At 39.0% G+C, this 12,761-nt stretch overlaps 1 protein-coding gene across 1 annotated transcript in view; it reads right to left on the bottom strand.

The window, feature by feature from the left end:
* Positions 1 to 12,369, bottom strand: part of LOC308343828 (sorting nexin-2) — a 55,054-nt gene extending 42,685 nt beyond the window's left edge. Inside the window, exon 1 of the mRNA XM_080805009.1 lies at positions 12,151 to 12,369. Within this exon, the coding sequence (XP_080661135.1) occupies positions 12,151 to 12,258 (108 nt within the window). The 5' untranslated portion in view covers positions 12,259 to 12,369. The remainder of the gene's footprint in view (positions 1 to 12,150) is intronic.
* Positions 12,370 to 12,761: the final 392 nt, after the last annotated feature.

The following is a 12,761-nucleotide window of genomic DNA, read 5'->3' as shown; positions in this document are numbered from 1 at the left end:
GTGTCTAACAACAGAGCTTCAATATGAAGATGAAACTGAACTGAAAGTATAAATAAATTAAAAATCAACAATTATATTTGGAGACTTCATCACTCTTCCCTCAGTAATTGACAGAATAGACAGGTAACAGGACGCCAGGGTGGCTCAGTCGGTTAAGCCACTGTCTTGGGCTCAGATCATGATTCTAGGCTCCTGGGATTGAATCCCACATTGGGCTCCTTGCTTGGCGGGGAGCCTGCTTCTCTCTCTGCCTCTGCCTGCCACCCTGCCTGCTTGTGTGTTCTCTCTCTCAATCTGACAAATTAATAAAATCTTAAAAAAAAAAAAAAAAAAGAATAGACAGGTAGCAAGGCAAGATAGAGCATAGAGCAGGCCTGGAAAAATTTTAACCAACTTGACTTAACATTTATACAACACTTCAAAAATAACATCAGATTATATACATTCATTTCAAGCACATACAAAATATTCACCATAAGAGACCATATTCTGGGCCATGAGACAAATGTTAACACATTTAAAAGTACTAAAATCACAAAACATTTTCTAACCATAATCAAATTAAAGTAGAAATAACAGAGACATATTGAGAAAATCCCCAAATTTTGGAAATTAACACATTTCTAAATAACCCACAGGTCAAATAGTACGTCAGAAGGGAAACTAGAGCATAGTTTAAATTGAATGAAAACAAAACACAGCATTAAAATTTGTGGGATACAGCTAAAGCTGTGCTTACAAAGAAATATATAGCTAATACTCAAAAACAAAACAAAACAAGCAAACAAAAAACCACCAAGTTTCAAATCAATGATTTAAGCCTCCATGAACAAGAGAAAAAAATGAAGCAAAAGCTGATTCTTTGAAAAGATCCCAAGATATTCTCTAGAGAGACTAAAATAAACGAATAAATAAGTAAACAGAAGACATAAATTGTCAATGCCAGGAGTGAAAAGGCAGGGGCAACACCCACAGACCCCACAAACATGGTCACAGGATAAAAAAAGAGTATTATGAAAAACTTTATGCCCATAAATTTCACAACTTAGAGTGAATGGGCAAATTACTTGAAAAACACATACTACAGAAGTTCAACAAGAAATCACCTTATATCTATTAAAGATAATGAATTTGAAGTTAAAAGTCTTCCAAAAACAAAACTACATGCTCAGATGATTTCACTAGTGAGTCCTATCAACCTTTAAAGAAGACAGTAAGACTAATTCCATTCAACCTCTTCCAGAACACAGAAGAGGATGAACACTCTCCAATTCCCTTAATGAAACCAGTATTTCTGGTACCAAAATCAAAGATATTACACATAAAAGAAAATACTACACAAATACCTACTGTAACAGACATAGCAGCCTAAACAAAATACTATCAAACTGAATGCATCAACATATAAAAAGGAAAATAAGTACATTTATGACTGTGTTGGGCTTATCCCAGAAGGCAAGGTTTATTTAGTGTTTTCAAATCAAGCAATATAATCCATGTTATCATTAACCTAAGAAGAAAACTACACAATCATCTTAATAAACAGAAAAAAAATCTACTATCTACCAGCCTCCATTCATGAATACAAAATACCAGAAAACTAAGACTAGAACTTCTTTAACCTGGTGGAAGACATCTACAAAAACAAAAACAAAAACAAAAAAAACCCAAACCAAACCAAACCAAAACAAAAAAACCTAAGGACACCGTGCTGTCTCAGTTGGTAGAACATGCGACACTGAATCTCGGAGTTTTGAGTTCAAGTCCCATGTTGGGTGGAGAGATTATTTAAAAATAAAACCTTTAAAAATAAAAAAAAAAAAAACCTTACCAGATAACATCATATGTAGAGAGAAAGAATATTTCCCTCCTAAGTTCACAGAAAGGAAAATGGAACCACTTCTACCACTCCTATCCAATATTATACTGATGGTCTTAGCTACTACATTAAGGCATACAGACTGGAAACAAAGAAATAAAACTCCAAATCACGAACAGTAGGATTATATACAAGAAAATCCCATGGACTCTCCAAAAAACCTACTAGACCTAATGAGTGTTTAGTACAGTTGCTGGATAGAGGGTCAATATACCACCAACAAACAAATGTAGAAAGAAACCATGAAGTAAGTATGAACTAACTAAATATGCGCTAGATTGGTACGCTGAAACACCGATGAAAAAAATCAAGTAAATAAGAAAAAAATGGAAAGAAATAGTAAACCTATGGCTTAGGGGCGCCTGGGTGGCTCAGTTGTTAGGCCTGTGCCTTCGGCTCAGGTCATGATCCAAGTGGGATCCAACCCTGCATCGGGCTCCCTGCTCTGTGGGATACCTGCTTCTCTCTCTCCCTCTGCCCCCCCCTTGTGTTCCCTCACTGGCTATGTGTCTCCCTCTGTCAAATAAATAAATAAAATCTTTTTTTAAAAAATAGTAAACCTATGACTTAAAGGCTCAATACTGTTAATATGTTAATTCTCCACAGACTAATCTATGGACTCATCACAATACCAAATCAAAATCTGAGGTGGAAGTTTTGGTAGAAATCAATAAATTGATTCTAAACTTATATGGAAAGGCAAAAGAAGTAGAAATGGCAAAGCAATTTTGAAAAGAAAAGAAGTGAATGGACTCACTACTAATTTCAAGACTCAGTTACAGTAAGACAGCATACAACTGGTAAAGAGTCAGTAGATCAATGAAATAGAATGGAGTCCAGAAACAGATGTATACACATATATATGCTCAACTGATCTTTTAAAAAGATCAAAAAAGATCAAAACCTTTTAAAAAGGTTCAAAGACAACTCATCAAGAAACTTTTCAAGTCTAGCGTAACTTGGCATAAAACATATGAGATTCATTGACAATACTGTAAAAACGGAAAAATACAACCAAACAACTTGAAATAACATTTACAGAACACTCCACCCATCCACATCTCACTCTATATAACCTTCTGAGGTCCAAACATGATATTTACCACAAAGACCAGATTTTGATCCATAAAACAAACCTTATCGGGGTGATTATTTTTCAATAATGGGGCTGGAACAACTGGATATCTATATGCAAAAAAAACCATAACTTGAATGCGCATGTAAATTAACTGAATCCTAGGCCTAAATGTAAAAGCTAAAATTAATAAAACTTCTAGAAGAAAACCTAAAACCTTTGTAACCTTGGGTTAGCATTAAGAAAGAATTTCACAAGTGAAATCTAACATACGATCAACAACAACAAAAGGGTAACTTGCACTTCATCTAGTAACAAACTTTCGGTCTGTAAAAGGTAATGTTAACAGCATAAAAAAGACAAGCCAGAGTTTGGGTAAGCGTATTTGCAAAACATACATCTGGCAAAGGATCTGTACTGAGAATACATGAGGAATTCTCAAAACTCAATAAGGAGATCCAACTTTTTAAATAGGCAACAGATGTGAAAGGACATCACCAAAGATGATTTTCAGACAGTGAATATGCACATGAAGACCTCAACATCACTAATCATTACAGAATGTATATTAAAACTATAATGAGTTAACACTACAAACCTGTGAGAGGGCTAAAAATCATTGGTGTGCTGGTAAATGTTCAGCAACCATGTCTTTGAGAGAGAAGACTTCAACGTTATTTATTTATTTAGAGAGTGTGAGCCAGTGAGTGAAGGGAGGGGCAGAAGCAGAGAGAATCCTGAAGCCGACTCCCCACTGAGTTCAGAGCCTGACACTGAGCTTGATCCCAGGACCCTGGATATCATGACCTGAGCCAAAATCAAGAGTCAGCTGTTTAACTAACTGAGCCACTCAGGCGACCTACCTTCATTTTTAATACAATTCATTTAAATATGTTTGTGGAACTTAATTTTAACAATGGCTGTGTTTAATAACCGGTTTCCAAATTCTTGACAATTTAACCATCACTTCTTTCAAGACAATATAATCCCCCCTAAAGCTTACCACTACCTAAAATCAAAAGTGACACTAACAAGTGCAGACAGGATGTCAAACAACTAGTATTCTCATTCATTGCTATGGGAATGTAATAATACATCTGATTTGGAAGAGTCTGGCAGTTTCTTTCTTTGCTTTCTTTCCCTTCCTTCCTTTGGATCTTTTATAATTTCATTACATTTCAAAGATGGAATGGATAGAAACCTGACCAGAGACTAAAACAAATCTAGCTGCACAAAAGGTTCCCTGGGGCGAGCTTTCAATATTCAAACATTCAATAATACATACAAAGTGTGACTCTGAATAAGGGTAAAATTTCTGTATTAAAATAACTTTTACGATACCAGGAAATAGAGTGACATGCTTTTGTACTGAAGCATCATACTTTCTAGAAAATAAAACCATAGATTAACAATTCTCAGACTTGGACAACAGTGTCCTAATGGATATGTTCTTGAGTTGTATTATTACCACAGCCATTAACTCATGGGACTAAAAGCAAGTGACTTCACCTCTTGCAAATGATTCTGGCACAAGTACAGCAGTTTCTTACAAATTCAAACATACTTACCATACAACCCAACAATCCTACTTCCAAGTATTCACCCACAAGAAATGAAAACTGTTCATACAAAAACCTGCACATAAATGTTTATATTGGCTTTACTCATTAATGTTTGAAGCTGGAAACAACAGAACAGTCCTTCAACAACAAACAACTGTGATACAGACTTACAGTGGAATACTAAATTCAGCAATAAAAAAGTAATGAACTATTGATAATAGGAAACAACAGCTGAGTCTCAGATACTTTACGCTAAATTAAAGAAGCTAGACTCAAAAAGTTTCACACTGTATGATTCCATCTAACTGAAAGGTGGTTGCCAGGGATTAGGAACGGGAAGTGTTAACTATGTGAGAGAGTTTTTCTTAGGTGATAAAAGTATTTTGTATCTTGATTAAGGTAGTAAATTTTACTAAATTGAAGTTAATTTTGCCCCAAGTAGAAACTACCATCACAGAAGGGAAAAAAACAAAAAACAAAAAACAAAACCAAAAAACACAATTCCATTTCGTAGGAAAGTGGGTACTTGTAAAATTACACTAAAGGCCAATTTTATTCTTTTTAAGAAAAAAGTCTGCAGAAAAGTAACTCTATCTCAAACAACTTCATTTAATAACATTTTTTAGAGACACAAAGATAGTTCATTCTAAAATCCTCAAATTTAATGGTTTTTAAGGGCAAGTGGTCAACTAGAGTGCTACTGCTTCAAAAAAGTTTTAGTAATTTTCAGTGCTCACCTCCTTTAAACACCTGATCATAAAATGTTTCTCTGAAACAAAGGTAACTCACATTGGAATTTTCAGAAAAATGAGTACATTTAAAGTTGGAGGCCTACCCAGAGATCAGAAAACAGAATTAAGAAAACAACTTATACACTATTACTACCTGCTGCAAAAGCACAATACATACTAATTTAGTAGCTCTTCATCAGCAGTCCCTTATCTTACTCTACTTATTCTCTCCTCATAATTTCACCCACTTTCAGGATATCAAAGACCGTTTCTATGTAATTAAGTCACTCCAGTCTTCCGTACCATTTCTGTGCCGTGTACGCATTTCAACTACACATGTATCACCTGGTATTGCAGGTGTCTGTTCACACAGCTATGTTTACTATACTGACTCCTTTCCTATACTCCGTAGGGCAGGGACTAGATGTCCACAATCTGATTTAATGTAATCATCCAACAAATTTATGAGATTCCTAAATCAACATTTCTAGCCCATCCAGCATTTCTAACTGCTTGGCGTTCTCCTCACTGGTTTAATATAACCCTCAGTGAAATGAAACTTAAAATTCCTTTGTCTAAGAATCACCTCAAGAGATGGAGACATAAATGATGTCTTTAGATGTCTAACTTTTTAGCTACTGTTCCATCAATTTCCTTTTCTCCTTTATTATTTGTGCTTTCCTTATTGAGGTCTTTAACTTCAGGCTTAAAATAGCCTCCAACTCATCAACCTACCAGTAATACCTTCCACTGAAATTCACCTCTCAGACTGCTAGCACATTTCTCTTCCCAGGTGATCATGTCAACAGCCATCAAAATCTTTCATAGATCTCACCCACCTACGTAACAAATTCCAAAGCCCTTCACAACCTCATCCATAGTAAACATATAACATCCCATATCCAGCCAGTCACACAATTTTTTATGGTTTCCTAGAAAATGGACTGACCCTCGAGTGAGACTTGCTATTCTCCCACTTTGAAACTACATCACCCCTTCAAGGTCTCTCTTAAATATTACCTCTTCAGTGAGCTTCTCCCAGCCAAGAGATGCATTTACTGTTCATCTACTATGTATCAGGAACACTGAAAAGAATTAGAATCTCCCCAGTGTTTCATTGGTACTTCCACTGAAAACAAATGCATTTTCAGACCATATAATCACAACCTGTATGAGTTTTCCGTATACCTCTTTCTTCTCCAATGGAGATTTTTTGTCTTCCAAGATTGGCAATAGTTCGCTGATATTTGCACTACGATCATCATCTAAACGGTACGGCAGAGGGTAAATACCCAAGTATTTGCTGGAGTCAATGAAGTAAGATGTCTTCTGAGCACAGGGATAGAGAAAAGGAATTTTAAGACCATCTAGATACTGAATATGAAATGCTCTATAATCTCTATCATATGACACAATTGACCAAACTATGGTCCTCATCTTAACTTCAACTGACCCTTGTATTTGAGGTTAGTACGAGAACCAGGTATGAACATCTATGGTCAAGCGATTTTCAACAATGTTGCCAAAACCACTCAAATGGGGAAAGGATAGTTTTTTCAACAATTGGTGCTCAGACAACTGAATTGCCACGTGCAAAAGAATGAAGGTGGACCCTACTTCATGCCATACACAAAAACTAACTCAAATGATCAAAGACCCAAAGTAAGAGCCAAAATCAAAAAATTCTTATTAGAAAACACACACATAAATCTTCATGACCTTGGATTTGGCAGGACATTCTTAGACATGACAGTGAAAGCATGAGAAACAAATTTTTTTTTTTTATTTCTTTTCAGCGTAACAGTATTCATTGTTTTTGCACCACACCCAGTGCTCCATGCAATACGTGCCCTTCTTAATACCCACCACCTGGCTCCCCCAACCTCCCATCCCCCACCCCTTCAAAACCCTCAGGTTGTTTTTCAGAGTCCATAGTCTCTCATGGTTCACCTCCCCTTCCAATTTCCCTCAACTCCCTTCTCTCCATCTCCCCATGTCCTCCATGTTATTTGTTATGCTCCACAAATAAGTGAAACCATATGATAACTGACTCTCTCTGCTTGACTTATTTCACTCAGCATAATCTCTTCCGGTCCCGTCCATGTTGCTACAAAAGTTGGGTATTCATCCTTTCTGACGGAGGCATAATACTCCATCGTGTATATGGACCACATCTTCCTTATCCATTCGTCCCTTGAAGGGCATCTTGGCTCTTTCGACAGTTTGGCGACCGTGGCCATTGCTGCTATAAACATTGGGGTACAGATGGCCCTTCTTTTCACTACATCTGTATCTTTGGGGTAAATACCCAGCAGTGCAATTGCAGGGTCATAGGGAAGCTCTATTTTTAAATTCTTTTTTTTTTTTTAAGATTTTATTTATTTATTTGACAGACAGAGATCACAAGTAGGCAGAGAGGCAGGCAGAGAGAGAGGAGCAAGCAGGCTCCCTGCTGAGCAGAGAGCCTGATGCAGGGCTCGATCCCAGGACCCCGGGATCATGACCCGAGCCGAAGACAGAGGCTTCAACCCACTGAGCCACCCAGGCGCCCCTCTATTTTTAAATTCTTGAGGAATCTCCACACTGTTCTCCAAAGTGGCTGCACCAACTTGCATTCCCACCAACAGTGTAAGAGGGTTCCCCTTTCTGCACATCCTCTCCAACACACCTTGTTTCCTGTCTTGCTAATTTTAGCCATTCTAACTGGTATAAGGTGGTATCTCAATGTGGTTTGAATTTGAATCTCCCTGATGGCTAGTGATGATGAACATTTTTTCATGTGTCTGATAGCCATTTGTATGTCTTCGTTGGACAAGTGTCTGTTCATATCTTCTGCCCATTTTTTGATATGATTATCTGTTTTGTGTGTGTTGAGTTTGAGAAGTTCTTTATAGATCCTGGATATCAACCTTCTGTCTGTACCATCATTTGCAAATATCTTCTCCCATTGAGAAACAAAACTTTAAAAATAATCTGGACCTTGCTAAATGGTTTTTAAAATTGTTAAGGGCACCATCAAGAACACGAAAAGACAATCCAGAGAATGGGAGAAAATATCTACGAATCATGCATGTAATAAGGAACTTGTATCTAGAATATATAAAGAATTCTTGCAACTCAGTAATAAACCACTCAAGTAAAAAATGAGCAAAGAATCTGAATAGACATACCTCCGAAGAAGATATACAAATGGCCAAAAAGCATATGAGAAGACGTGCAATATCTTTAGTTACCAAGAAAATGCAATCAAAACCACATAAGATACCACTTCATATTCATTAAGATGAACAGAACCAAAAAAAGTCATATTAACAGGTGTTGGTGAGGGTATGAAGAAACTGGTACCCTTGCACATGGCTGGTGGAAATGTAAAATGGTGTGGCCACTTCTTTGGGAAACCAGTCTGGCTATTATTCAAATGATTAAATGTAGAACAGTTACCATAGGACCCAGTAATTCTACTTGTACACAAATGTTTACTGCAGCATTACTCACAGCAGCCAAAATGTGGAAACAATCCACATGTCCATCAACTGACGAACGAATAAACAAAATGTGGTACAGCCATGCAATGAAATATTATAACATCCCATTCTATAAAAAGGACTTTGAAAACATTATGCTAAGTGAAAGAAGCCAATCATGAAAAACCACATATTATATGATTTCATTCATACAAAGTCCAGAACAGGGAAGTCCACAGAGACAAAGTTAGATAGTGGTTGTTGAAGGTTGGGGACAGAGAGGCTTGGGGAATGGGAATAGGGGGTCATAGTTAAAAAGTACAGGGTTTCATTCTGAGGTGACGAAAATGTTCTAAAACTAACCGTGGTGATGGGTGCACGTATCTGTGACTGTATCAGAAAACCATTAAATTGTACACATTAAATGAATGAATTGCATGATATGTAGATTATTCCTCAACACAGCTGTTTAAGATAGAGAACAAGGCATATCATATAAATTTCCCAACTTTATTTTTTTATTAAAGATTTTATTTATTTGAGAGAGCATGCATGAGAGAGAATGTGCATGCTCAAGGAGGGGGGGAAGCGCAGAGGGAGAGACAGACTCCCCACTGAGCAGGGCTATCCAGGACCCTGGGATCAAGACCTGAGCCAAAGGAAGACACTTAAGTAACTGAGCCACCCAGGCACCCCTTTATTATTTTCTTTAAGGAGTGATCTTATTACTCCATACTGCTCTAGGGCAAGCACCTTTTAAGCTTAGGGCTGTACCACTTAAGGAAAAAGCAGTATTCTTAAACATTTAAAGCCTTGCCTCTCAGGTACCAAAAAGAACAAGTTTCACTAGATTCTTTCTCCTTCTCTTTCTCTTCCCAGCCCCCTATGCCAGCTGCTGCCTATTTCTTGTTTCATTGTGACAACAACAACAAACACTAAGAGTTTTAAATATGCTTCATTCACTGAATTTGGCTTTATGTGACTGTTCTTAATTATGAAACGAAAGAAGTCTAATACTATGTTAAAAATATACACTAAGTTGTACGGTCATTACAAGCCTAACAATGATGACACTGAAACTGTCTATTATCTTATTTCACCTATATGGATTTCAATTGATTTTCTTCCTCCAAATGCCCTCAAAGGAAAGTTTCTACATAAATGTATAATTTTTAAAACTCGGACTTACTTTTTCTTTAATTAAAGACATTAATTTATATGTCTTTCAATTTATAGCTTAGATAATAACTATTCAAAGCAGATGATCTACATCAGACTTTTCTGGGGCTTGGGAACTTATTATTGTCTGTGGACCAGAAGCAATGTCATGAGGAGTCTGGTACAAATGCATAATAACAGACTTTTCCCAGCCCTACAGATTCATAATTTGCACTTTAACAAGATCCCTAGGTAACTTATGAATAAACTCTGAAAAGCACTGATCTAGGGGCATCTGCATTTCAAACAAAAATTCCCTGGTTTCTCCAACACAGGAGGTTTGAGAAGCACTTCTAAAAACGAAAGTGGAGTTACTGAAAAAGAAAATTCCCTTAGAGCACTTTTGGTATACTAAAAAACAGTGCTATATATCCTTCCTGTAAGAGTTTGGAAAGCAAAAAACATTCTGAATTTATAAATCTCAGTTATACTACCTTAAAGTTAATAACCTGAATGAATCTATAACAAACAGGATTTAGATAAACAATCAAAATCAACTTTATTTACAACTTTCACCCTGTACTAACCAAGATAAATTGATTCATACTCAAAAGTTCTGTAGACTTTTATTGGGAAAAAAAAAAAAAAGGCAAAGACCGTATTAAAAAGATCCAACTAAATGGGAGATAGATTATAGTTCCTTTTACTCAACTCCTAAAAGCCTCAATTAAACAGAATGCTTAGTGTTCACAGTGTCAAGTTTACTCTAGAGGTCAATAGTTTGTTTTGATCCTAGCTGGTGGAAAACCTCTGCAGCCCTCAAGGAAATACAGGTCTTAGAATCCTGCACAGACACTAACTCTCATTACATTTTAAGATAGTTATACAGTAAGTATAAAGAGCTAAAAAGATACTAAACCCAAAAGGTTAATCTGTTATGCAAGACAATTTTTACTAATTGTTAGGAGAAGATGTTTTGACAATGAATCCAGCAAACATTTACCAAATGGAAATATTCAGGACTGGAAGGAACACAAAGATGATCAAGGCACTATCCCCAGCCCCAAGAAGCATATAATGTGAGGGGAGGTGGGGTTTGACTGAGAATCTGTATACACAATTTGCAGTGTATGGTCACTGTGGAAAGCGGTTCCCGGACGTTCCCAGTAAATGATTTTCAAATAAAAGGTCTTTTACTGTAATTTCCAACTGATTCGGTGTCTAGCTGCACAAGCCCAAAAAAAGCATACTAAAAAGCACTTTATAAGGAAATACAGCCCAAGGTAAACAATCTTCTGGGCAATTTGCATACATTTTAATATACATACACGCATAAAACTGGGCTATGAGGTGTGGGCGCCCTCACCAAATGCAAAGCAATTCAAACCCGAAATGGATCTAGGAGGCCAATACAGTTAACAGTGTTTCCTTTGACAAAAACAGGAACACTCAACTTCAGAGACCGCTGACCATGCGAGAAAAGAGGAAAAAGGGAGTGAGGATCTGTTTTTACTTCTCCGAGATAACTTTAACACAAAACAAAACAAACAAAAAACCAACAACCAACCAGCACTTTCCTGGACTACACCCTCCCTTCAACTTAATATTTTATAAACACTCATTCTTTTTTTTTTTTTTCTTTTTTAAACACTCTTATTCTTAAAAAGTCTAGGAACTAAAGAAGAAGACAAAACCGGTTAAATGCATTTAACAGTCGAATACTGAGGCACCTCCCTCCAGGGGAACCGGCAGTCCATGAAGGGTCATAACTGGGAAAAGTGCATCCACGCTCCCTAGACAGCCAGGGCCACTCAACACTCAGTTCACTGCTCTCTCCTTTCAGGGGCACACCCTCCCTTGGGAAGGGAAAAGCAAGCACCTCTTCAAAGCGGGTGCGGAGGTCGTCGGGAGGGTGGCGAGGTTTACCAGGACTCAGGGCAAGCCCTTTTCTGGTCTGGAAAAGAGATGCAAGTGACACGGAGGAAGGCCAGCTGAGCCGGGGAAAGGCGCTGAGATGCTCGGGCCGGTCCCTGGCCCCCCGGAGAGGATCAGGTCAGCCCCCGGCCCGCGGGCTGGTCTGCCGAGGAAGCCTAGCCGTCCAGGCCAAGCTCCAGACCGCTGACAGGTACCTGAGGTGGGACCCGCGTCACAGGTGTCGCCCCGAGCAGGTCCCTGCAAACCCGGGGGGGTGGGGAGGGACAAGTCCCGGCAGGGGAAAGGCACCTAAAGGTGAGACGCGCGGCAGTAGCGGAGCGCAGCACCCACGGCGACGCGGTCTCACCTCGAGGGTGGACACAGTGCTGGTGAACAGGTCTTCTCCGTCCTCCAGCTCCTCAAAGTCGGTGGGCTTCGCGTCCACCAGCGGAGGAGGTTCCCTCTCGGCCGCCATCTTCGCTCGTCCAGACGACTGCGCGAGCGGGGCCTCGCGGACCTGTCACGTGAGCACGCACGGCAGTGCTGGCGCGCCGGCCGCCCGGCTCCCCCCTCCACCCACGGGCCCGCCTCTCGTGGCCCCGCCCCCGGCCTCGTGACGGCGCCCGCCCGGAGCGCGCTGCGCTCGGCTCCGCCCCTTTGCCTCTCCTTCCTCTTCTGGGTCTGAGTGGGTTGTCTGTCACCGCTCATTTGCTGGCTAGACTTGGGTGGAAGGCTTTGGGGCTTTTATTACCCTCTCTTTCGTAGCACGTCTAGGTCAAACGATTTCTCGGTGTTATCAGTTGTAGAACTGGGATTACCACTTTGCAAATCTGCTTTAGGAAGTGGAAGAGTTTGGGCTTGGATTATACACACACTGAGGGCAAGACTGAGGATTGGTGAGAAAGAGACACCTTTAGGTTGTCCCACAGAACTCTCCGACGTGATGGAAGTGTTCTGTATCAGCAGAGTAACCGCTGG

The sequence above is a fragment of the Martes martes genome (assembly GCF_963455335.1).
Source record: "Martes martes genome assembly, chromosome: 5".
NCBI lineage: Eukaryota > Metazoa > Chordata > Mammalia > Carnivora > Mustelidae > Martes > Martes martes.
The sequence above is the reverse complement of the archived record's forward strand: the minus strand, read 5'-3'. Positions and strand labels throughout refer to the sequence as shown.